Source organism: Myotis nattereri (genome assembly GCF_964212035.1).
Source record: "Myotis nattereri genome assembly, chromosome: 18".
Classification (NCBI taxonomy): Eukaryota; Metazoa; Chordata; class Mammalia; order Chiroptera; family Vespertilionidae; genus Myotis; species Myotis nattereri.
This window is the reverse complement of record NC_138093.1, coordinates 36,882,750-36,909,137: the sequence shown is the minus strand read 5'-3', so window position 1 is coordinate 36,909,137 and position 26,388 is coordinate 36,882,750. Positions and strand designations below refer to the sequence as shown.

The 26,388-nt window shown below is 50.0% G+C and overlaps 1 protein-coding gene across 3 annotated transcripts; it reads right to left on the bottom strand.

The window, feature by feature from the left end:
* Positions 1 to 336: 336 nt before the first annotated feature.
* Positions 337 to 25,866, bottom strand: CFAP45 (cilia and flagella associated protein 45; the record flags this gene model as incomplete). 3 transcript variants are annotated; one of them, XM_081112967.1, is made up of 12 exons in its annotated part: positions 337 to 531; positions 866 to 1,090; positions 3,649 to 3,842; positions 4,743 to 4,856; positions 7,227 to 7,373; positions 11,338 to 11,467; positions 13,469 to 13,647; positions 14,733 to 14,903; positions 15,246 to 15,390; positions 17,240 to 17,376; positions 19,288 to 19,413; positions 25,817 to 25,866. In XM_081112967.1, the coding sequence occupies 12 exons, from the start codon at positions 25,817 to 25,819 to the stop codon at positions 453 to 455; spliced, it is 1,650 nt and encodes a 549-aa protein (XP_080969093.1). In that variant the 3' UTR covers positions 337 to 452. The 3 variants fall into 3 exon arrangements, with proteins under 3 accessions (XP_080969093.1, XP_080969092.1, XP_080969094.1); XM_081112966.1 differs by lacking the exon at positions 25,817 to 25,866 and having other exon boundaries at positions 19,288 to 19,518; XM_081112968.1 differs by lacking the exons at positions 17,240 to 17,376; positions 19,288 to 19,413; positions 25,817 to 25,866 and adding an exon at positions 16,388 to 17,179.
* Between the last annotated feature and the right edge of the window lie 522 nt (positions 25,867 to 26,388).

The following is a 26,388-nucleotide window of genomic DNA, read 5'->3' as shown; positions in this document are numbered from 1 at the left end:
GGCTTCCACCCCATCCACCCAGCCCGGCCAGCCCCTCCCTGAGCGCATCTCCAGCTCCTGCCTCACCCCTGGAATTCCCCAGGGCCGGGCCTGCACTAGGCAGAGGCTAGACTGCGCTGAAAGCTGACATGATGGCAGCATCCCAGAGGCTCACCAAAAGGCCAGGAGACGCCAGAATGGAGGGACCGCCGGGCTGAGCAGGACAGTGTGGAGAGCACCCCTGCATCTGGCCCCTGAGCATGGCCACGCACACCTGGGTCTCCTGGAACCTATTTTGCTGCACGTGCAGTCCCCTGGAGCAGCCACATGCCCACAGAGGACACGGAGCTGCTGCTTAGAGTAGAATAGATTTAATCTGTAACTACTAAACGTCTAGGTTAGCGGCAGTCACGGACACCCAGGGCCTGGGCGGAACCTCCCGCTGGAGGCATCCAGAGTAGCTGGGGGCACCCTCAGCTCACAGAGGTGGCGGGCAGGATGTTGGCTTTGCGCTCAGCTTCGATGCAGTATTTCTCAGGGAGGCCGGTGGCCCTGCGGGGGACACGGGGAGGGTGTAAGGGGAGGGGCGCCAGAGAGCAGGCAGCGGGGAGCGGGTGCGCTTTGGGTGGGGTTACAGACCTGGGACCCTGCACACCCCCCCAACCCCACTCCCAGGATTCATCCCCCAAACATGTTCCTGTCAAAGCCCCAGCATCCTGCCCAGTAGGTCCCAGGGAGCCGGGAGGACCCCGGCCCCCATATTCTGCTGGAGCCCCGTGCAGACGGCAACACCCCTGGGCGCCTCTGTCGTGCCCTGCGGTCCCGGAATCCCAGCTGCCGGCCCTTCCCCCGCCCTGGGGCCCGGAAGAGGAGCGGGGACGGGTACCTCAGCTCTTCGATCTTCTTCTTCTTGACGTCATTGATGCGCTCGCTGCGCCGCTGGGCCTCCTCCTTGAGGCGCCGGCCCTCCTCGAAGGTGGCGATGCGGTCCTGCACCAGCTTCTGCTGGTTCTCGCGCACCTGGCGCCGCAGCTCCTGGGCGTGCTGCATGCGCTCCGCCGCCCTCTTCTCCTCCACCAGCCTCTCCTTCTCAATCTGCTCCCTCTGAGCCCTGGCGGGGACACGGGGGTGGCATGGGCTGGCGCTGGGCTGAGCTGCCCCCCATCAGGAGGCGCCTCCTGGGCGGGGGCCTCCAGGGGATGTGCTCCAGCCCTCTCCTGGGGTCACTCACACCCCAACAAAGGTACCAAAAGCACCGCTTCACTTATTCACTTCCCTCTAGCCATCTCCTAGGAGGCCGTGCTTTGGAAATAGGAAATGGTGGCTATGGCAGAGATGCTCCTAGCGCTTGAAGACACCCACCACGGTGGCCACCTGGCCCTGGAGACACTAGATCTAGATACCAACCTGGGACAACGGGTAAAATGAAAGTTTCCAAAGGGTTGGCCTAGCCTTAAAAACTGACTACGAAAGCCCAGCCAGTGTGGCTGGCTCGGTGGTTGAGCGTTGACCTATGAACTAGAAGGTCACAGTTCAATTCCCAGTCAGGGTCAGGGCACATGTCCAGGTTGCAGGCTCTACCCCCAGTAGGGGGCGTGCAGGAGGCAACTGATCAATGATTCTCTCTCATCATTGATGTTTCTATCTCCCTTTCCCTTCCTCTCTGAAATCAATAAAAAAAAAATATTTTTTAAAAAAACTGACTACTATGTATGCTTCAGAAGAACAAACAAATGGGTCAGTGACAGAAGTGGAACTTTCATTTCTTTCCATTAATGTTTAGTGCTTGCTAAAGGCAACACAGCTATCCAAGGGCACAGCGGCTGGGGAGGGCACACAGCTAAGAGGAGACTGGAACCCAGGGGCAGAATCTCTGGGGCCAGTAAGGATGCTGCCTTCTTTACCAGGTACCCAGAGACTGTGAGGGCAGGGAGGCTGCAAACCCGAAGGGATCACAGCCAGCAGGGACAGGCTGGGGGCCCACAGTCCAATAAACGACCAGGAGCCTGGCTCTGCCAAGGACGGAGATTCCTATGGACCTGCTCTAGCTCTGGCCAAGGCTCCGAGCCTGGTCCAGCAGCAACTGACAGGTGTACCAAGAACAAGAACCCAGCCCTGGCTGGTTTGGCTCAGTGGATAGAGCGTCGGCCTGTGGACTGAAGGGTCCCGAGTTCAATTCCAGTAAAAGGCACATGCCCACCAATGGACATAAGACACTGGGTGGTAGGGGAGGCCAGGGGATTGTCAAGGGCGGGGGGAAAAAGGAGACATGTATAATACTCTTTGTAATACTTTAAGCAATAAATAATTTTAAAAAAATAAAAATAGATAAAGCCATACGACTAAGCAAAAAAAAGGCACATGCCCGGGTTGTGGGCTCAATCCCCAGTAGGGGGCGTGCAGGAGGCAGCTGATCAATGATTCCCTCTCATCATTGATGTTTCTATCTCTCCCTCTCCCTTGCTCTCTGAAATCAATAAAAACATATATTTAAAAAAAAACACACACACACACACAAAAACAGGAACCTAGAGCATGTAGACCAAGAAAATCGGGCTGTGCCACTCGCTCTCTACTCATCTGAGCATAATGTCAGTAATTGGTATCGTTACCGCCCCAATTAAAGTCTTGTTTGCTTTGTTTCCTTTGGAAATGTTCTGATCTTATCATCTCACCATCTCATAGAGCAAAAATGGAGTCATTCCCAGTTAGACCCGAAGGGTTAGAGCCGGAGAACCCCAGGGGCCACATCCAGGGGCAGATCTGCCTGATAGAAACCAGAGCAGCTAGGACCGCTGACCGCTTTGAGGCAGGGATCCTGAGAGGTGTGAACGCCTAGCTTTCATTTATGTGTCACAGTTATCACTGGTCCATCAGAGAAAACAAAAAAAGGATAAAGAGCTGGGGAGGCAGAAGACATGGATAAGTATAGGTGAGGTCCATCTCAAGGAGTCTCTCACATCCTTCCTACGTGCATGGGCAGAAACAGTGTTTTGTTCGTCCCTAACATTTCCCGTAGCGCCCAGCACAGAGCCTTGAATTCATGTGCTTAGTACATATCTGTCAACTGAAGGGCAAAGACCTCCCTTAAAGCCCTGCTCCAACAACTCACAACATTAGTGTTTGAAGTTTTCTTCATCTCTCCTCACCTCCCTGCTGCAATTTCATCCCTAACTGGCAGGGGGACATGGAGGGGTGGGGATGGCAGAAGGGACAAGATTCATACCTTTCCTTACACCTTCAACACTCCCAGATAAATAATCCCAATAATCCCCAATTCCTTCAACACTTCCAGGTTTCCAATTCTCTAATCGTAAAATTCTTGGCTCGCCCAGCCAGTGTGGCTCAGTGGTTGAGCCTATGAACCAGGAGGTCACAGTTTGATTCCCAGTCTGGGTTGAGGGCTCAACCCCTGGTGGGGGGCTTGCAGGAAGCAGCCAATCAATGATCCTCTCTCGTCATTGATGTTTCTCTCCCTCTCCTTTCCTTTTTCAAATCAATTTTAAAATATTTAAATAAAATAAAATTCTTGGCTCAAGTGTCTGAAATATTTCAATCATCCATCTGGTTAGAATGACCCTACCCACCCGGGCAAGGTGGATGTGTATCTGTCTGTGGGCATCCCGGCCACAGTGCAAGGAAAGAGAGAGAACTTTCCACCCCTCCTACCGAAGGATCCTGTCGAATTCATCCCGGTCCCGTTGCACCTGAACTGCCAGAGTGTGCTCCTTGAACGCCACCTGCTCCATTCGAGTTTTCCTCAGTTTTGCCTCTGTTTCCATCTTCTTCTGCGCATTTTCCTTTTCCTTTCTGCGCCACTCTCTGTCTGCAACCTCTTGGTTGCGCTTTGCCCGCAAGGTATCCTGGGAAAGGAGAGGGCGAGGATACCAGTGAGGGTGCAAAACAATCTCCCAGGGACCAGGTGCCTGGGGAAGACACCCCTTCACAGACTCCGACACAGCCTGAGAAGTTTTTGAAATTGATCCATGATTCTCAGTGGATGAAACGGCAGCAGGGAGATGAAGACTGACACTAGCACAGCTGCTTTGAGAAGCTGCGTGAATTTCTCTAGTAGCAAGGTTATTCTAGGAAAAGAATAAATGCAATCCTGTCATAGAACTTTCAGGGCAGCCGGCCGGTGTGGCTCAGTGGTTGAGCCTCAACCCATGGACTGGAAGGTCATGGTTTTGATTCCTGGTCAGGGCACATGCCCAGGTTGCAGGCTGCATCCTCAGTAGGGGGCATGCAGGAGGCAGCTGATCAATGATTCTCATCATTGATGTTTCCATCTCTCTCTCTCTCCCTCCCTCCCTCTCTCTGAAATCAGTAAAAATATATTTAAAAGTAAAAGAAGTTTCAGGTCAGAAGGTACCCTGAGGGATCATCTTGTCCTTCCACCTCACTCATCCCAATGCTTTTCCTGGACCTCAGACACCTCCAGGTAGTCCTGCAACTGTTTCTAATTTTAAAAACTGCTAATAATGGAGATGTTATGGTTTCCTCTGGGAACACATTTCAATGATTAGTTAAGCTTGGAATTTCTTTATAAAACAGTCAAAAACTTTCTCTTGGACCTTACGCCCATAATGCATGCTCAGGCCTTGCTGCCTTAGACACCAGAAGCAGGCCGGCCCTTCTCTTTTAGATGACAGGGGTCTCAATAATTTCTTCTAAATCTCCACCCTCCAGGCCCTCTGATAGGCTGCCACAGGAAGAGTTAAGGGAATGGAGGAGTTGGGAGGAAGTAGAAACTAAACAGGTACCTGTTCTGCCAGGTAATCCTGGACCTTTTCTTGCATGACCCTCATGCGGGCGATCTCCTTCTCTTTCTCCCTCCTGATTCTCTCCTGCTCAGCCTCAAACTCTGCTTCTCGAGCCTGCCAACAAGAAAGGCTTTGTAGGGTACCTCCCATTGCCCCAGCCTTGCAGAAAGAAACGGAGCCCCCGCACCAGTCTGTCCAGTATCTCCCCTATCGCCTGACTCCTCCCTGTACAGCGAAATGACTAGCAATGCAAGGACATGAAACCAATTAGCAAATTTGTAAAACACTTTCTCCTGTGTTAGCCCAGAGGGTCCTCGCATCTCACGAGATCGATAATGTAGATGGAGAAACTGATGTTCACAGAGACTAAGGGTCCTGCCCAAGACTGCGTACGGCTAGTCAGCACCCAAACAGGCTTTGAAGGCAGGTTTCCTGAGCACAGCCTTCATGCTCCTTCCAGCTTCACAGCTTCCAAGTTACAAGGCCACTGGGCCAGGTTTCTAAAAGTAACAGCTGTGGCTCCCTGCCTGTCTTGTAAAGTTTAGGGGGTGGAGGTTATCTCATTAGTCCCTGGGCAAACGGCCAACATGCTTTGGGCAGTCCCACAGCGGTTAGCAGATACCTAAGGACTGAACCATCACAATTCACTCCCTTTGCTACTCCTCTGAAAGAACAGATATATCCCTAAAAGCTTACTAAATCCAGTTTCCCAACCACCATTCCAGGGCAGTCATAGATTAATGGCTCAGGTTGGGTGGAAATGTGATCTTCCCATCAAGAACTTCCCTTAGCTCTCATTCTGTCTACCCAGACTTCTGTGCAGCACAATGAGTGCCTGCTTGCAAGCTGTGCACACTGGCCGTAGTATGCCAAGCTGGTCTCTCTGTTCCCCCTTTGCTCTAGATGGCAGGGCAGAGAACTCTAGAGGCTTTCATACCCAATTAGCTCTAACAAGGCAGCACTGGCTGCAAGAACAGACCACTGAGGTCAGGAAAGGGCTTGTGATACACTTGGACACTGACAGTGGGCTGTGCCTATGCCCGGTGTCTGATCCCTTTGTCAGTCATCATCCTCTTGTAGCTCATCCCGTCTATGTTCTCTCCATGTATGAAGGCCAGGCACATTCCTCTCCTGCCCAGAACTCGATGGTGATTTCTCATTGCTCCATGCTCCTAGCTCTGCTCAAGGCCCCAGGCATCCCCAACAACTGCTCTCAGCTCCCTGTCACTCACCACCTCATTTCTTATCATGGCCACCACAGATGCTCTGCTGCAGCCAACAGACCTGTTCACCAACTCCGACTCCACCTTCAAGGAAGTAGCCACTGAGTTCTATTGGTCTAGGTGTGCTCAGCCTCGTCTGACACTGGACACACACTGAAGCATTCAGGACATTTTGAATCAATCAGTGACTAGGTTCACGAGGAGTTTGTAATGATTAAATGAGACAACCCTTGTGAAGCACTTGGCACAGAGCCTGAGCACAGACTAAACTCTCAACAAATGGCAGTTGTGTGATCACTATGATGCAGGAACCACCTATGCCCCTCACCGTGCATTCTCACTCTGTGCCCTGCATATCCCTGCATCCAACAAGAAAGCCAAAGCTAACAGGCCTTGTGAAGCTTCCTTTCTGTGCTTTGCATTTGGAGTATGTAGGTATATCACCTATGCCTTTTCAAATTCTAACCACCTCCTCCCCTTGTCCGTCATTAAAACTCACTACTACAGAGAAGTGTGCTGTGCCCTCTGTCATCATGGAACCCCAAAACCAGAGAAGAGACAGGACCAACACGCTTAGAGTTGAATACATTTTCTGCCACCTTGAGTCCTTCCCTTTCTTTTCACACAAACTCGTGTTCGCTCCATTAAAATGGTGCTTAAAAGCTCTCTTTTGCCCACCATTCCTCACAGAGCCAGTCATCCCACTACCCCATTTTGCCCTAGAATGAGCCTGCACATTCCTAACTTTCATCTCCCAGTAACCATTGCAGGTGTTGCCTTCTGTTCTATGGGTTCCACAGTGAGGGATGGGGAAGACTCTATTTTCTAGTCCAGCACCCAATACAGGATGCCTAATATAGGAGTTTCCACAAGAAATTTATGGAAAGCTGACTCATGATTAATGGGAATATAAGTATCCAGATCACGAGGAATCCACCGGAAACTTTAATTTCACCAATAGTTTTAATTTTCTTTCCTGTCTGCACCTGACCCTCATCCCAACTTCTAATCAAAGGTGTTAACAATGATAATAACACCCTAATTTGGGTGTGTGTTTTTTCCAGGCTATTCTCCGTTAATGAACAAGTGTGCTGGACGGGATGAAGAGAAAAAGAAGCCAAGCCCTTGAACTTAGGACTTAACTTTTAGAAGACAGGGCTGCCTTACATTCGAGTTCCCTCAGTTCTCAGGCCTGCCTCTCCCCATGACAGACCTTCCGTTCCTGGCCACAAGACCTAAGTGTCAGAAAGAAGGCCCCTACCATCTTCTTCTTGGTGAACTCCATCACCATCTGGTCTGCCAGCTTCTCCTGAGCCTGCAGCTCTGCTTTCTGTCTCTGGCTCTCATCGTTGATGCGCTTAATCTCAGCTTGCAACTTCAGCTTCTCCTGGTGCCTTCGTTCCATGTCCTGCCAGCAAAAGGAAGAGAGCCTCAGAGTAGAAGGGACACAACCTAAAGATACTGGCATATAAGGATAAAGTGACACACATAGATGCAGAGACACAAATGCTTCCATAGCTATTCTTTGTTAAAGCTGTCATATATATATCAGAGAGGGAGAGAGAGAGAGAAACATCAATGATGAGAGAGAATTATTGATTGGCTGCCTTCTGCATACTTGGGATCGAGCCTGCAACCCGGGCATGTGCCCTTGACCAGAATCAAACCCAGGACCCTTCAGTCCATGGGCCGACGCTCTATCCACTGAGCCAAACTGGCTAGGGCAACGCTGTTCTTTCAAGGGTTGTCAATGATCTCTTCCAGGCAAATGGCCTCTTTACAGTCTTCATCCAGCTTGACTTTGTGGCAGCCCCTCACACTGTTGATCTATTTATACTCTCAGGAAGTGGAGGATTTTAAAATTCTAATCAGTGTCTTGCACATGTCATGCCAAACCCCATCCTTATGGCTTTGCTCATGATGTGTTTCTCCTGTCTTCAATTTCCTTCTACTTAAACCCAAACTTTTGGTCATCATTAATAGTGATGATTTCAATAATAAGTATTGCCCTAATTGGAAACTTCCTATTCATTGAGCACGTAGCCTATTTCTAGCACTGAAACACATCCCAAACCCCTGAAAGTTAAGCCTTGTTATCTCTCTCGTGCAAATGAAGATGAGGCCCAGAGTTTAAGTAATTTGCCCAGAGCCACATAGCTACTAAACTGCAGAGCCAGAATTTTGAAACCTGAGCTGTCTACATTAAAGTTCCAACCTTCTCTGGAAATCTTGCTTGATTGCCCCAAGCTTCAATTCTCTCTTCCTTGCTTAATGTCTGCACACCTCCTGGGATTTAATAGCATACCCCTGGTAGGTCCCATGCATTTCCTGTGCGTTCATCTGTCACAGCTAGAGAACAGGGGCCATGTGTCACACTTCCTCTCTTTGTCAACAACATGTAGCCCAATTGAAAGAAAAACAGAAAATACTCAACAAACTATTGCTAAATGCGGTAACTATTGATAAAGAAAAACAAAAACAACTTAGACACAGAAACACAGTGAGTGATAGCGATCAGGGAACCGGGTGACACTGAGGGACAAGATGCCCTCTGAGGAAGGAGCCCCTGCCTTTCCCAGTGCCAAGCCTTTGGGAGCTCCTGATCACCAGGCCACTTCTGAGCCCAGCACATCTTCAGGCCCCAGTGCGGAGGGTCACTGGAATTTTGTGCAGCTGCCTCCCTATACCCTCTATCAGACTCCTTGCTTCAAACTCTTCTACCCACTGACTCACCCTATGTCCCACACTGTTTCCAGCTCCCTCCATTCCTTCAAAGGCGAAACCCCTCCCCGGTCTTCCAGCACCTCCACAGCCCAGCTTCTACCCTGACTCATCCAAGCAATTCTACCAGCTCCCTGCAGCCTGACTCACGGCCCAGTTCAGGGTTCCTCCTTCCAGGAGGCCTTCTGAGCCAGCTTAGCCCAGCACATCCGCCTCTAACCAGGTCCATGTGGGGCCCGAGTCATGGCTACCCCACTCTCACCGTACCCACCTCCTCGCACACTCCACGTTTCCCCTTTTGCCACCCTAACTCTTACACTCCTTTTTCCCCTCCTCCCTTTCCTCCTTTCCTCTCTACCTTCTCCTGCACCACCACCCCGCCCACCCCCCCCCCGCAGTTTTAGGCCTCCAGTGTCATTGGTACCCCAGACATTATTTAATCCCATTGACTCTCAAAGCTAAAAAAGCTGCCGACCTCTGATTTAAGACATACAATCATATGTGTATTGATTTATTTCTTTGCCTATTTATTTACTTTTTTAATTTGTTGTCTTTGTTGGTTCATTTCATTTCTAAGATACCAAAGGACCTTCCCTGTTTCTCATCTTTGAAGCCATTCCAAAGCAACCCCAGGGGAACTCCCCTCACTCTTCTCCATCCTGTTAGCAAGGTGGGAAAGCTACCCTTGCACCATCCCAAGATGCTACAGCAAGTCTAAGCTGGAGAGGCACAGGTTTCTGCTTAAAATTGCCTAGCAATACTTCCTGCAGACTCAGTGAGTGCCTATTAGAAAGGCAGCAAGGCCCCACTGGCTTGGCTCAGTGGTTGAGTGTCCTATGAACCAGGAGGTCATGGTTTGATTCCTGGTCAGGCCATATGCCCAGGTTGCAGGCTTGATCCCCAGGGTGGGACATGCAGGAGGCAGCTGATCAATGATCACTGATGTTTCTATTTCTCTCTCCCTCTCCCTTCCACTCTGAAATCAATAAAAATATATTTTTTTAAAAAAGAAGGGCAGCAAAATGACAATGACACAATATCAGTGCAATGGTGTTGACTCAATGACAGCAAGAACTTTCTCAGTGAGCCCACCATTCCCACTCACCACAATCTAATTGGACTTCCCAGCCTTCATTTCTCACCCCTTTCCCTACATTATTTATCCCTTGCCTCTCTTTCCTGGACCTATTCCTCTCTCTCTCCTGAGCCAGGAATGTGATCAGGTCTCTCTGTCTTCGTGGGCCTGTTGACCCCCTTCTCAATTAGTTCACAAGGCTACATGGCCCCTCATCATCCCTAACCATCCAGGTGATCTTTCTCCCACATTGCAGGTGCTCTAAGAAGCCTTCATGATTATAAGGCCATTCGTAAGACCCTTCAGGGGCCTCTGTCACTCATCACCATCAAAGGCACCACCAAATGACAACTCAGTCATCCATGAATATGAGGGAGGAGGAATGAAATAAAAGCATATGTGTCCCACAAGGTAAGTGGAACCATGAGGAAACAATCAGACAAATCAGAATGTGAGACATTCTTCAAGTCAACCAGCCTGAATGCCTCAAAATATTAGTGTTATAAAAATACGTGAATGAAGAAAGGGAGGAAGGAAGGAGGGAAGTCTTCTAGATCAAAACACACTAAAGGGAATTAAGTGAGTGATTCTGGTTTGGAAAAAGAAGACAACGGAAATATATTTTTGGAACAGTTGGTGGAAATTGAATGTGAATTAAATATTAAATTATATAGGATTATTGGATTTGAATTTTTTGGTGGGGGAAGTGCTAATAGTACCGTTGACATGTGAGAGAATGCTTTATTCTTCAGATGCAGATTGAAGCATTTAGTAGTTAAGTGTCAAGACATCTGCAACTTACTTTTAAATAGTTTAACAGTAGCAGAATATGCACATACATCTAAAAGAGACAAGCAACTAAGGCATATTAGCAATCATTAAATCGGTGAAGTATTATGCGTGCAGTACAATTCTTTCCATTTGTGTGTATAAAATTTTTCAAAAGTGAAAAAGTGAGGGGAAAAATAATAAATGCTCCAAATGCTTGCCATGTCCCTGCTGTGCTTTTGTATATTGCAGCAGACCAGATAAGGCAAATACGAGAGAATTTTTTTAAGTCTACTTAGTTTGGTCAGGTATGTCATCATTTCTTATGCAACAAGTAAGCCTACTAATTGTATTTAGGCTAATAGGGAAAAAGGTTTGGCTCATCAACACAATTAATGACACTGGGATGCTATGTTCTTTGAATGAGGTAACAGCAGGAAGCCTGGAACTAAGACACTGCTACATTCATCGACAAAGTGTATAATATCCCTAGGTAATTGAGGGGAGACCATAATGCATCCATCTGTTTATCTGTGTGAAGCAAGCAGCCATATATTTACTTTATGAGTCCACTCGCATGGACATGTCAGTCTAGGACCCCGCGTTCCTGGGAGGCAGGGACAGTCTCTATCCAAATCTTTGCTCATCCTCCGCATGGCGCCATGGCCAAATACATGTTCAATGTGGCAATAAAAAGTTGACGTTGATGTTGATGTTGTGAAATGAGCATGTGCCTGGAATCCCCAAATCTTGGAGGGCTCTGTTGCTGGTGCTGGTGGAACCTGGCACATCTGCCCAACCCTATTACCCTGAGGTCCTCCTCTTGGAGCTGCTCCATGTATTCCAGCATCTGCTCCTTCTCCTGCTCCTGCTGCTCCGCAAACAGCGATCGCTCCTCCTGCTTCTTTTGCATCTGTTGCATAATGTGCCGTTTTCCTCTGGAGGAAACAGAGCCACAGTGTCTTAGAAATCAAGGGTCTGTTCCTCTAGGCTCCAAACTTCACCCAAGTGACTCCCAGAATGGGAGGCATGGCAGGAAGAATTTGAGATGTGCTCTAGCCATCACTATGGTTCCTGAGCCCAGACCAAAGTCCTCCCCAGTGTCTCAAGGGGTCAGTCCTCTCTCTTCCGAGCTCCTGATTCTGGGGCTCATACTTCTTGGTATTCCCTTTCTTCATTTGTTTCAAAGAGTGCACCCCACATAATGAACCATCTCCCTTTCAGCGTGTAAAGAGCTTCTGAAATCCTATCACCTCCCAAGCCTTCCCAGAGTAATCACAGGGAGCTAGCTTTGCATACTAGTTCCACAGAGCTTCAAGAGTTGAACATCGACATGGGTCATTCATCTGTCTATCCTATATAATAAAAGCGTAGTATGCAAATTGAAGAAAAAAAAAGTTGACCATCGACCTATGAACCAGGAGGTCATGGTTCGATTCCCAGTTAGGGCACATGCCCGGGTTATGGGCTCAATCCCCAGTGTGGGATGTGAAAGAGCCGATCAATAGTTCTCTCTCATCATTGATATTTCTATCTCTCTCTCTCTTCTTTCTTCTCTGAAATATATATATATTTTAAAGCCCATGACTTCCCCTTCCTCCAGTTCCCCTGCTATCACCCCGGGTCTTGTCATCCCACCTTATTTCCTATGCCTAGTTTGCTAACTCTCTTTCTTATACCCTCTCTTACATTTTGAGATTGTCAAATGCTAGTGAACAGGGCTGAGTCTGACAAACCAGATTCTACAACCAATGTGGCATGGCTCCCTGTGTGTTATTGGGATGTCAATAGACTTGGAAGCACCCAGACTTCGTGCTATACAAGTAAAGACTGGGAGAGTGAGAGATGACACTAATCAGAATAAGAATCCAGGAGAAAGAGTACAAAAGTCACTTCCAGGTAGAGAACTTGATGGCTTCATGACTCCAAATGAAATAAACAGGAGTAATGAGTAAGAGTTGCATGAAAGCAGGTTTAAACTCAGTACAAGGACCAGCTCAAATCATTAGAGCTGCCTAATGAGGCAGAGATATTTCCTTGATTGGAGTTATTTATGCAGAAGATGAAGAGCCATTTTGCCATTAAATAAACTTTTATTGGAAGCCTACTATAGTCTACCAGGTGCCTACTAGAAGTCTAGAGATGAATGGTGCAAGAGAACAGAATACAGATGGGGAAAGAGAACTGCCGTTCAGTGTAGTACAAGCACTGTTTATGGAAGTGATTTTTGTAGTATATGGTTGGTGTACTAAATCTAGGACACTATGATTTTATAATTTACCTGTCCTGGGTCTTATCCTTTTCTGTAAAATGAAGAAAACTAAATTCATTCATTCAAACATGTATTAAGAACCTACTACAGGCCACACACTCTGCTAGGCCCAGGAGCTACAGAAATAAATGAGGCAGGGACCCTGTCCTCCATGAGTATGCAGTGTAGTGAGGGTCAGAGACAACAATGCAAGAAATGGTGTGCTAGATATCAACACAGTGTGATGGGACACAGAGGACAGAGCCACTGAGCCTCCTGGGAAGTGAGGGAGGTGTCTCGGGGGAGGTGACAGCAAACTACATACTAAGGGAAGAGGCAGTGTTTTCCAGGGAAAAGTGAAGAGAAGGGTATTCAAAGCAGTGGGAGCAACAAAAGTCATGAACTTGTGACAAGACCTGGCATGGTGGTGGACGGGGGAAACATAGAGTAGATGGCAGGAAATGGTGACCAATGAGGCTGGATGGGGGCCAGATGGTGAAGCACCGGTTATGATCTTGGAAACAAGCTTTAGGACGTTCTGTGGTTCCATAATCACTTTATAAAGGTTTTGAGATAATAATAGATGATGACAATGGCCGTTTCTCATCTCTTCCCTCTGTGGAAGTCTCCCTGGACCTAAAGATTCAAGAAAATGGCAGAAAGAAAGATGCCAAAACCACCTCTTTACCGGATTCTTTCCTCTCTCCTCTTCTTGAAAAGATCCTCCTGCCTTTGAAGGGATTTCTGCCGTTCCGTCTCCATCATCTGATCCAACCGCTTCTCCTCCGCATCCAGTTCTTTCTGAATCAGCCTTTTCTCCAGGATCTGGGCATCCCGGACGGCATGGCACTTGGCATTAAGGATGATCTGTGGAGTAGAAGTGAGATTGTGGTACTAGGTCTGGGGGTAAGGTTAGGGAGAGATGCACCATGGGGGTGTGGAAGTTGGAGGGAAGAGAAATGGGAGTGGAATGTTATCAATGTGCTAGAAATGCACATGGCTGCTCACAAGCCCAGAAAAGCAAGAGCATTCTTATATTTGACCTTCCCTTTAATATTATTCAAACATAATACCCACTGGGCTCCTGCTAAATGCTTCTTTCAGGAAACTGACTCTTAATGTTGGGGGCCATGGATCACACTTTTGTGAAAGCTATGGGGCCCCCGGGTAGACACACAAAATCTCCATGAAACTTCAGAGCTACATGGTCCCCCTTAGGGACCCATGAACCGCAGTTAAGACCCTTGCTCTACTCCTCAGGGAAACTAAAACACTCATGCAGAGTCCAAGTCACCAAACTGTTAAGCTGGAAGAGCCCAACGTGATACAGAAGGGGATTTAAACCCAGGACCATCAATAAGAACCATAAAGTAAAAGCTTTGGAAAATAAAAGGAGGTATAGGTAGAGAGACAGGGCGTAGATGTAGGGATTGGGGGGTCAGCATTGTTCATTTGGTTGGGAAGAGTGAACCACATGCCAATGAGGAATTCAAATGAGCCTCTGGTCTTTATGCTCTCGGATAAAGTGCCTCAAAAAGAACTCAATTGCCTGGACCACCCTCTGTGGCCAGAATTGCACTAGCAGGATAAAAATAAAAGCAAACTCCTCCCATGTATTTATCAATCCGCGGTATGCAAAGCCTGTCCCATATATTAGTTCATTTAATCCTTCCAATAGTTCTGCCCAGTAGTTTTACCACCCTTACTTTACAAAAGAAGCAAGCAAGGTTCAGGAGGGGCAAGAGACGTGCTGAAGGTCACACCACAAGCTCAAGGCGAAGCCAGAGCTCTCTTCGATCACAGCAACCACATGACAGATACAGCACTCCCGCCACCTTCCTTCCCGAAACCCCCAGCAACCCCTCACCTCGCCCCCTCCTTGCCCCACCTCCAGCTGAAGCCAATGCTGTCCAGTGTGTGGATAAGAGGAGGGGAAAATGCAGAGCCCCGACCTTGCTCATGTCCCTGAGCTCCTCCTCCTGCTCTATCCGCAGCTTGTTGGCTCTCTGCAGAAGGTTCTGGGCCCTCTCCTTGGCCTCCTCCTCTAGGTCATAGAGCTTCTTGTTCTTCATCCAAATCATTTCCTTCTGTTTCATGACCTTCTTGCGTGTGGTGACTGCATCCTACAAAAGACCGTCTGTGTCAGTGTGGGATGGTTCCCTGTGCTGTGTCCTGGGCACTAGACTGGCTACCACGCGTGACCCAATATTATGCTCGCTCCACCCCACCATGCTATCAGAATCCAGAAGTTTCTCAGCCTGGTTTTATCCTCGCCCCTCCCCATCCTCACCCCCTCCACCCCCGTTGCTACCACAACTGATCTTCATTCCATAGCATATCTCCATCCATGCCTTGTTCCAGGGTCCCCTAACAAGAGCTCCCCATCTCAAGGGAAGCTGGCCCCTCCCCAGGACATCTCTCTTCTGCCCCCCATCCGTAGGGACCAGGGCTCGAGGGGTAGCTACCAAGGCGGCTTCCTTCTCCTTCTTGAAGGCCTGCGCCCTGCCCTCGAGTTCTTCTTTGGTCAGCACTTGGGATGCCCATTTAATCCGCTCAAACTCTTCGGGACTCATGATAAGGGACTCCCCAGAGGGATCCTCTGTGGGAATGCTGACACAAGGAACGAGCAAAGTTAGGGAGGGTGGTGAGGGCAGGCTCTGCTCCCTTCCTCCCTCATCACTGCCATCCCTCCCTCTGGCACACACATGGCCAGCGGGAGGAGAGACTGCCAATTGCTCTGCGGATCCCCTGGGGAAAAACACCCCAGGAGACGGTGACATAACATCCTAGGCTATAGGGACATTTTAAGAACTTTTTCTAAAAGGCCCAGCTTATGTGTTGCCATCTCTGTGTAGCCATTCATGGCCTTCCCCGCAATGTACACATATGCAGACCCCCCCCTCCCCACCAGCAGACCACCTGCTGCTCCGAGCCCACCATGATCTGCTCGCACTGCCCTGTCGCAGCCGCGGGGCAGGGCCTGTTTCCTTGCTGGATTACAAACTCCGTCAAGGACACGGTCTGTGTCTTAACCACATCGGCAGCCTAGTCGCCAGCCCAGCGTTGGGAACAGAGTGAGAACTCAAAACAAAGCTGCTGAATTCAACTTTAAAAATAGATTATTCCTCAAGGATGACATAAAAAGGGCAAGGGGACGCCAGACAGGTTGAAATGAATACCAGTGAGAAAGCTAAACACCCTGTCCATTCAGCCCAGAGAGAAGCTTTGAACTCTAAATATTAATTAAAATGTCTGATCAACACAGTTGGAGACAGGTCTATAGACCTCTCCTCTCCAGCCGCCCAACCATTCAACAAACCAATAGGTAATTATAATGATTACAAACAAATGACATACATTAAAGATGGGGGTGGGGGAGGGAGGGGGTGGGAATAAAGCCGCTTCTGGGCGAGGCCCTTTAACAGGCACCAGGCAAGGAGATGCACGGCTGGGGCAGGAAGTGAAACCTCACCTAATAAAACTAATGTCGGGGGAGGTCCAGGAGGTGGAGCTAATGAGTGAGTGGATTCGGGGCTCAGCCAAGATCTCCTGGTTCACTGAGTGGTGGGCCCAACACAGCCCAGAACCTGAAATGACCAGGAATAACCTGAATCCGAGGCGGCATCTCCTGGGCTTTCAGCAGCCCCTGACCGGGAACCGGCAACTTCCTCTCCGATGTGTTTTCAGAACTAGACCCCTCCAGAAAAAGGCCATTTGTGGCGGAGTCACCGGGCTGCTGACCACGTCTGGCCGTGTGATGCCAGGCTGACCAGACATTGCTCCTGGAACTGTGTCCCAGGTTGTGACACAGGCAGCATTTTCTAGAAATTCGAGCTTTTAGCCGATGGGGCCAGAGCAGAAAGAATGGTTTCAGAGAACCCCCGAGCAACACACTGGCTCCTGTCGCACTGCTGAGTGAGGCCTAAGCCCCGCAGGAGGGGCCAGGCCCGGGGGCAGCTCCGGCCGGGAAGCTGTGCTGACCTAATCCCAAAAGAACCCAAGAGCCTGTGGGAATTTCCTCTTTTGGCCTCAGAGCCTGGGAAGATGCCAAGGGCCTAATTAGGCATCTGGTCAGTTTCCCTTTGCTTCGGATTCCTGATGCGCCAAAAGGAAGTGATTCATCTGGACCATTCCCTCTACCAAGTGCCCTCATGGGGGCCCAGCGAGGACCCACTAAGCCCCTCCCCGCTACCAGCCTCTTAGTTCCACAGCAGGGAGAAGAGAGGGCAGAGAAAGAAGCTGGAAATCCAGGGTAAAGGGAATAACAGATACAAGAGGGGAGCTAAGAGGTCAAGACGAAGAAGGAAAGAAGGAGAACCCTAAAACACACAGGGGCAATGACCACGAATGAAGTGGAGGCTTGACCATGAAACCAGGTGGGTTCCCCATTTCCCGGCGCAGGTTCTCAGCCCCCGTGCAGTTGGGACGAGGGGGCAGGGCCTGGGCCCTGGATACTCACATGAGTTCTCGGATCAGGTCCCGGGTGATGTGCCGGATGGTCTTGGGCTTGTGCTCCAAGGCCAGAGCAGAGAAAGTTTTCTCAATGGCATGCTTATCTCGGAGCAGCACGATGGGGCTGTCGCTGTGGGCCGCGGGCTGTGGGTGCAGAAGGACAGCTTAGAAGCTAGTCACCTCACTTCCTGCTGGTCAGTCCTAAACTTCAAGTGTGGCCCTCCCCTCTCCTGGGGCTTCCACCCTATCCAGTGGCAGGGGAGGCTGGCTGGGGCCCCAGTGCAGGCCCACGAGAGCAGCCAGGGCGCCGAGGAAGTAGGTGGCGCTCTGCACTTGAACATGGCCAGATGTGCTCTCTGCTGACCGGCTCTTCTGAGAACAAGGCCTCTATAACTTGTGCAGATACTCCTGGACGGATAGGAAGTGGGGGTTGCTAGGGTGTGTCCATACCCAACCTAAAACCATCAGGAATAAAAACTCCAGATTCTCATCTTTCCATGGCTTATAAAAGAAGAAGTAATCCTCTCACTGTGGACCCAAAGCAATACAATTTGTTACAGACTCATTCAATCTATGATATTCATATTTTTAAATCCTTTCTAATGATTAGTTTGCTTTGATCCCCAAAGAAAGCTATATGGGAGGGGTGGGGGGAGAAGTTAGAAATGGCTAAATGGCCTGGTGGAGACCTGCCCTTAAATCTAACATGAGAAAGTCAGAGAGTTAGAATTCAGCAGAAATACAAATTAGATATATGATTTTTTTCAAAATATTCTTGATCGTGAAGGAGTTAATAAGAAAATGAAATCGCTTATTTCAGGAAGTGTTTGAACACCGGAGAAATTGTCATTCATCATTAACGCAGTGACTGTGGCCCTGAGTGGAGGCAGGGGGACCCCTCCGTGGAGGTCCTTCCTGGCCCGAGGACCTCACACGGCATAGAGGTCCCTCCCGACTGGTGCTGCCACCTGGTGCCCATCTCTGCTTCCGAGTGGGCATGTCAGTCATGCCACAGGTCCCTTCTGCCCCCTGCTGCTGGTGGAGAGACTTCCTGGACTCTCACCCAGCAAGAGGGCCCAAGAAGCAGTGCCAGGACAGGCGTATTTCTGGCTGCCCCTTCTGCTGGGCAGCAGCACTACTCAGCGAACTCAGCCACTTCCAAATCTGTCTTGGCTTTGACTGGAAGAGTCCCCATGCACCCCAAACAAACAAACAAAAAACATGTAAATAAAATTGCATTCCTTGATTCTCTCCAGGGAAACTGCTACACAATGGGGGTTCTCTAAATGCAGAAAGATGCCTGTCCTGATCCGTCTGAAAAGTCCCTTCACGGTGAAGCTGGTGAGAAGCAAGGATAGATGTCACCTCTCCTCTCCCCAGCCCTCCCGCTGCCAGAGGTAGTCACACCAGTATTCAGTCTTCTGCCCCTCTTTTCTCTCTCTCTCACTGCCCTTCTCGCCGTGCCTCGTTCTCTTTCTAGACTTGCCTCTCTTCCTTCTCGCCTACTGAGCTCCACGTGTACCAAAGTATTCCAAGTAACATCCAGCTCTCCTCAGACTGAAGGAGTTGTCAACCTCTTAGCCAGGGCAACATTTGCAAATAAAGACCTGCCTGTGTCCCAAAGCTGAGAAATGGTTTTCGTTGAGCACCTGCGAAAGGAGGAGGACTTTGTGTTTTCTGATGCTGTTCTTGGATGGAGGGGGGATGTGTCGCTCTGTGTCTTCATCCAGTGGCCCTACCATGTTCTCCTCAAGGAGGTTCACTGAGCAACTCCCCAGCTTTCTGCAGCCGAGCGTCCCCTCCAGGATTACAACAGATTTTCAATGCTGTGCAGGCACGAGAACAGAATGGGTGGGGGAAGCCAGGTGTCCTGTTTATGTGGGCCCCACTACCTGTCAGAGCCCCCCTGCTGGCTCTCAGAACACCCCTCTGTCCTCATCTGAGAGGTACGAGGGAGAGGGATGACCCGCACGGTGCTAGCTTTGTCCTGAGTAACGCGAGTCCAGGTTACCGCCGGCAGATGGCAGCTACCTGGAGGGGCTGGGTTAGGGTTACCTTGTTACCTCCGAAGAGGCTCTCGTCTACCTCGCAGCTCACAGCTTTGGTCCGATAACGAGACCGATTCCTTGACCTGTTGGAAGTGGTGGAAGAGGAGCTCGTGACGCCAGTTGTGCTTAACGGCTGCAGGGAGAGGCAAAAGGGTTCCGCCGTCAGGACTGAGTACCATCTGGGCCCTTGGCAAGGTAAGCGCTTCACCAGCCCATGCCAAGGTGGGTAGAGGTGCATGTGGAAAAGCCACAGGGGGAAAGTGCCTGGATAGACCCGGAAATGTTGGGGACACCCCCAAAGAAGAGAGGGTTCTCTGAGTAGGGACCAAGCTCAGTGAGAAGGGCATTTCTGCATTCCCTGGGCTGAAGGCCAAGTCGCCATGCCGCATGGAAGAAAGAGGGGAGGAAAGGAGGGTGGCAGGAGGGTGACCTCGTTGCTGTCCCAGTTCCCATTTCCCACAGGGGCACTCCCTGGTGAGGCCCCTTTGGCTTGTCTCCCCAGGAATGTATAGTGTCCACTTCACCTCCAGTAGTCTCGGCATGAGCTCCAAGCTCCCCACTCTGCTACCTGAACTCTCCAAATCGCCACAATCTCCCAATGGGGACCAGAGGGCTTCAAGGATCGGAAACCACCTTGCCCGCCACTTGGCACACGGTTGGTGCCTGATAAACTTCAGTCGATGAGTGATGCTACCCTCAGACAAAGCCATGCGTAACGTCCACCACCTGCGTTCACTCCCAGGGCCCCTTCCATGTGTGTTTGTCCATGTTAACCATCCCGTGTCCTCCTATGTTTGGGACGCTCCCATCAACAGGGTGTGGGAGACGAGGCTCATCTCTGACTAGCAAAGCTGAAGACACCAGATATTTGCCCTCCGAGCCTGGGCAAAGCCCATCAGATCACCAAAGCCTGACAAGGGTTAGGGAACTAGTGATGTAAAAAGGAGAACGAGGAAAACATTTGTGGCAAAAGAGGAAGTTGCAGCCATACCCAGTGTCTGGGGCAATGCTGATGAGGACACCGGCAGCAGCACCCCGCTGCCAGAGCTGCCAGCGTTGGGGTACAACCCAGCATCAGGGTCCCCGCCAGACCAGTGCTGGGTTGTGATTTTGGCCCCTGTTCTGGCTGCAACTTCTCCTTTTATTCCCATTTTCCAAGCCTGGTTTCCCAGCCTTGGTGTAAAGTCCATGAGCTTCCCAAAATCCTTAAATTAGAGCTTTGGCTCTGCTGCTTCTAACCAGGAGCCCTGACTAACACCAACTCGTTCCCAGAGTTCATCCAGCTTCAGCTCAGGCCCCAGAAAAGTCTCTCCAAAAAGGTGGCTTCTGTGAGGACGGAGGGACCATCCCAGGCTTAACCCACAGCTGATTCAAGTCTCACTTTGGAGGAGCCCACATCTCCCCCAGGCCTCTAAGCTGGGATGTCTCTGGGGAAGGGGCTACACACACTGTGTCTCCCAAGCCTGGGAATCAGCAGCTGTCAAGGGGGCAGGGTGGACAGGGAAACGGACTGTGCATTCCAGGGCTCCAAACCCTGGACGGTGTGTTTTGAAAGCTCTCTCTCACCCTCCATGACCAACCAGACACCCCAGCACTAGCCGCCCGTATCAGGTTTCCACACCATGTGGGCCATGACTCTCCAGCCGGCTCTGTTCTGTGCGAGCAGCACTGCTGTATGTCCTGTCCGGCACTGCCCGGCCCTGCTAGCAACAGGCTTTCGAAGGGACCTGCCCCGGGAAGACTCAGTCAGCCCCCATAGAGCAGAGCAGAAAAGCTGGGTTTATTGAAAGGCAAATACCGCAGCCCGAAGAGGCTCATAACAGACTCAAGGTGAGTCGAGAGCAACTGCCCCCCTTTCCACCGAAAACAGAATCAGGGGAAATGAACAGACACTGCAATAGGTGGGATTGAGGCTAAGCAATGGGAATAACTGGAAAAGGTAGAGGAGACTGGATCGTGAGGAATGGTGTGAGTTCTGTACATAATCAAGGAAGAGGATGTGGTCCTGACACACAGTAGGAGCTCAATATACATTTGATGGAGAATGAATGAATGAATGAATGAATGAATGAAACCAAGCAAGATGGCCTCTCCAGGGCTGAGGCCAGATGGAGATGGAAGCCTTTCTGAAATAGGCCGCTGGACTCCGGGTCACTCGGCCACTCCGCACTTTCCACATCGCCTATGGCCTGCACTGTGGAAAGGAAGGTCTGTGAAAAGGTTAGAGGTCAGATGGGAAGTATCATTATTGTTTTGTGTTTGTTTTCCTGTTGTTGGTTTGTTTGTTTGTATTTTCAAGAATTCCTGCCCTGGACGGTTTGGCTCAGTGGTTACAGTGTTGACCTGCGAACTGAAGGTATGTGCCCTTGATCGATTCCCGATCGAGGGCATGTACCTCTGTTGCAGGTTCAATTCCCAGGCCTGGTCAGGGCGCAAGTGGCAGGCAACCAATTGATATGTCTCTAACACATTGATATTCCCTGTTTCTCTCTCACACTCTCCCCCCCCCCCCCCCCGCTCCCCACTCCTCTGCCCCTTCCACTCTCTCAAAAAATCAATGGGAAAAATATCCTCACTCTTTGGGTAAGGATTTAAAAAAGAAAGAACTCCTGCAGGTTCTCCCTTGTGCTCAGATGGGTCCTCGGGACTGATGCTCCATCGCCTCTTTCCTACACCCGTGGTACCCAGGTCATGAGGAAGTCACACCAGAGATACTCAACTGCCTGAGCCTAGAAGTCAAAACAGAAGGAGGAAAACAAATGACCACAGAGAAGTAGCCGCTGAGCAGAGCCGAGGGAAGCGCTGCGCTCCAGGGCTGGGTGGCTGAGGAAACCTCACTTGGGAAATGCTGACTGTGAAGCCACAAGCCGCACATTAGGGTTAGAATCACCAGTTTTGCCAAGAGTAGCAAGAAGGATTGGAGAGGTCACTGTGTAAAAATGCTAGAAAAAAAAAGAACCAAGCAGAAATGGAAAGTTAGACCCCTCTGGGCCAGAGGCAGGAACCAAAAGGTGCTTTCAGGTGGAGACGGGCTGGTTTTATTTCTCTCATGACCAAGTAAGCGCCCCCACGAAGTTGAACAGTGCCTGTCCAGGCCCTGGGGGAGGCAGGTTTTGAAGAAAAGGAAGAGAGACAGATAAAAACTGGTAGTAATAGCTGAGGAGGCAAGGGGGGTTGGGGAAGATGAGGCCTGGGGACAGATAAAGATGCCAGACCTGCTTTAAAATGTTCATCTTGGTGACTTAGCTCCCACCCAGCAGCACAAAAAGTGGGCCACCGCTTGGAACTCCGGGGGAGACTCTGATGCGTAATATTTGTCAGTCAACTGCATGGTGATTTTGACTTTGTCATTAGTATAGGATGATCTACACAACCTACTGTTTTAAAGAAAGCAAATTATAAAAAACATGCATGTAACCCTATAAAAATATTTGTATGAGGGTATGCACCCAGAATGTGCTACTTAAAGAATATTCGTGAAAAAGGTTTAATTTCAGGTGCACATTATCATCTTAAGATGTTTCTTGTATTGAATAATTTTCTGCAGTGAATAGATAACTCTTTTTATGATCAGGAAAAAAAACTATTTTTATTTAAAAACAGAATCACAGCAATGGGCCTGATGCCCCAACTCTGAACACAGGTGAATCTAGCCCTTTAAAAACTGTAGCATTGCCCTAACCAGTTTGGCTCAGTGGATAGAGTGTCGGCCTGTGGACTCAAGGGTCCCAGGTTTGATTCCGGTCAAGGGCATGTACCTTGGCTGCAGGCACATCCCCAGTAGGGGGTGTGCAGGAGGCAGCTGATCAATGTTTCTCTCTCATTGATGTTTCTAACTATCCCTCTCCCTTCTTCTCTGTAAAATCAGTAAAAATATATTGGGGGAAAAAATCTAAACTCTAGGAAACCATTTAGAAACATTTAAAAAAATAAAATAAAATAAAAATTAAAACTGCAGCATTTTATGTCCCCGGATGTTCCACTCAATTCCAGCAACGCAGAGCTGGGGCGGGGCTGAAACAGGTCAGCGTGGAGTTTGCCCAACAGAACTGTAACGCCTGTCAGCAGAACAGAGATGAAGTCATGTTCTTTCCTGGCTGTCCCCTCCACCCAGGATCTGGTTCCTCTTTTGCATTAGGTTCGCTGCAGGCTAGCACATTCAGGCTTCAAGCTCTGGGCCCGATTCTACTTATTTTTTCTGTAGGCTTTGGTTACTGAGAAGAAGGGGATGCCCAGGCAGCAGGCACCTTGCCTTTTACTAAGCGATTCACTCAGCTCATCTCTATCCTCAAATGGAACCAGATTGGCCACCTGTGAGATGACATCTGAAGGTGACATCCTAGTCCCGTGATGGCGAACCTATGACACGCGTGTCAGAGGGGACACGCGAACTCATTTTTTTGGTTGATCTTTCTTTGTTAAATGGCATTTAAATATATAAAATAAATATCAAAAATGTAAGTCTTTGTTTTACTATGGTTGCAAAGATAAAAAAATTTCTATATGTGACACAGCACCAGAGTTAAGTTAGGGTTTTTCAAAATACTGGCACGCCGAGCTCAAAGGTTCGCCATCACTGGCCTAGTCACTACTGGGGCCCGTCCCTCCTCCTACAGGATGTTGTTTCTCTTGTTTTTGTAAAAGTCCTGAAGATCTGCCCAGTAGTGAGCCTCACCCCACCACCACTGCCTTTCCCCAACCCCCCCAAACACTCTCAAAACCACTGGGAAGCACCATACACACACACACACACATACACACACATTCACACACATACACACACGCACACACACTCACACACACATACACACACTCACACACACACATACACACATTCACACACATACACACACGCACACACACACTCACACACACATTCACACACATACACACACATTCACACACACATATTCACACACATACACACACACTCACACACACACACATTCACACACACATTCACACACACACACTCACACATACACACACACACTCACACACACATACACACACATTCACACACACACACATTCACACACATACACACGCACCCTCGCTCACACACACCTGGCCTACCAGAAGAGCAGAGGTCCCTACCTTGGGCCACTGCTTCTCAAAGGTGCCTTTATGCCCAGTCCTGTCCAAGGGATTTCAGAAGGGCTCCGTCAGCAGGCCAAACCTCTGCCCTGAGTGGCCCTTGGATGGGGAATCCCTGATCTGGGTGCACAGAAGCCTGCAAGTCTAGCCCAGGCTCAACTTACTGATTAATTTGGGCTTGGATATATAAAATTTTTAAAACAGGAGAAAAAAAGAACTAACATTCACTGTATGCCCTTATATGCCAGGCATGGTGCTAGGCCAGGGGTGGGCAAACTTTTTGACTCAAGGGCCACAATGAGTTCTTAAACTGGACCGGAGGGCCGGAACAAAAGCATGGATGGAGTGTTTGTGTGAACTAATATAAATTCAATGTAAACATCATTACATAAAAGGGTATGGTCTTTTTTTTTTTTTTAGTTTTATTCATTTCAAACGGGCCGGGCCGTAGTTTGCCCACGGCTGTGCTAGGCTCTCACAGACAGACATGCACCCCACACCACTGTGCCTGGAAGGCACTGACAGCTGAGAGTGACAGGCATAAGGAATGCTAAGGGAACCCTGCAGGGAGTCCTCAGAAGCAGGAACCTTTGCTGAAGACGTGTTCATTTTATAACAAAGCTCTTCCGAAATCTCTGCACCTGACCCACTGAGCCCCAGAAAAGCAGCGTCACCTCTGAGCATGAGTATGTCCACCAGTTCACCCAAGGAGCCACCTTTCCCACCCGATATGTCCCCAGAAATTCTAGGGTTATTTCCAATACCCCAAGGCTGCATGCAGCACCTGTTCTCAGCCCTTCTTCCTTCTCCCTCGGGGACCTGCACACTCCTCACTGGAGCCCAGGCATCCCCTGCTAGGTCCTCCCAGGCCTGCTGCCCTGCTCAGCCCTCATGACCCTGGCCGTCCTTCTGCCCCAGGAAACCCCGGGCTGGCCAGATCTGTCCCCATCGCCCTCCGGCGCCTTTCAGACCTGGTACCTTCCTCATGTGTTCATTCTTTTGCAAATGTTTGTTGAATATATACTGAGGGACCCAAGCCCCAGTAACAAGAGAAAGCTGAGCATATTAGGTGACTTACGTGTTGTCACTCTGCTAGTTCGTGGCAGAACAGGTCTGTGTCACCTGTCATCCGGCCTCCTCACCAGGGGGTTTTCCCCATCGCATCTCTCAGTCTCCAGCCCAGCGGAGGCGAAGAAGGCCGAGGCAGCCCTTTCTCCCCAACTCCCAGGCTCAGCAGCAGGACGCATGATCGATCCCTATCGACCCCGCCCTCGGAGGAAGAAGTTACTCAGGAATTCCCTAGTTTCTTCTAGAGGTGTCTACCCCGCTCCAGGGCCTTCCTGATACCCAGACCGTGACCCAACTTCTGTGCTCCCCCAGTTCTCCGCTTCTCGGGCTCAGAAAGCGACCCGAGGTCTCCTCCACCGCGGGGCCCTCACCATCTCAGCCGCGCCTCTGCCGCCGCCGCCGCCGCTGGCACTGCCGAGAAGGCGCCGGGTGTTGACGCGTTGCCATAGCAACCAAGAGCCCGCGTTCCTGGCCCAGGCCCCGCCCCTGCTCCCGGCTCCCGCGGGCGGGGGCGACGTGCTGGTGGCCCCAGAAACCCAAGCCTCCCTCAGTCTAAGGACTCTAACCAGTCGGGCCGGCGCTGGAGCTGGAGCCTGGCTCTGAAAGGCTGGCCCGCCCTGGCGCGCGTCCCGCTCCTCGCTTTGGCCTTGGCTGAATTCTTGAGGCAGGACCTGAACCCTCAAGGGAATAGCATGGGCCCTCAGGGTCCAACTGCCAGCAGCCCCTCCAAGAGCCAGGCCCAGGGTCACGGTTTTCCCCAGACACCCCACTAAGTTTACCGTGGTTACCATGGTTGCCCCAGGGAGGTGCCAAGCCAAACCCTGATGAGAGTTTAGTCTGCAAGAAGCAAGCAGGATCAGAAGGAACCAATTTCCCAGCAGGAGAATCTGGGTTAGGCCAAAGCCAGGAGGATGTGTATGTCACTACAGAGTAGCTCCTTAAA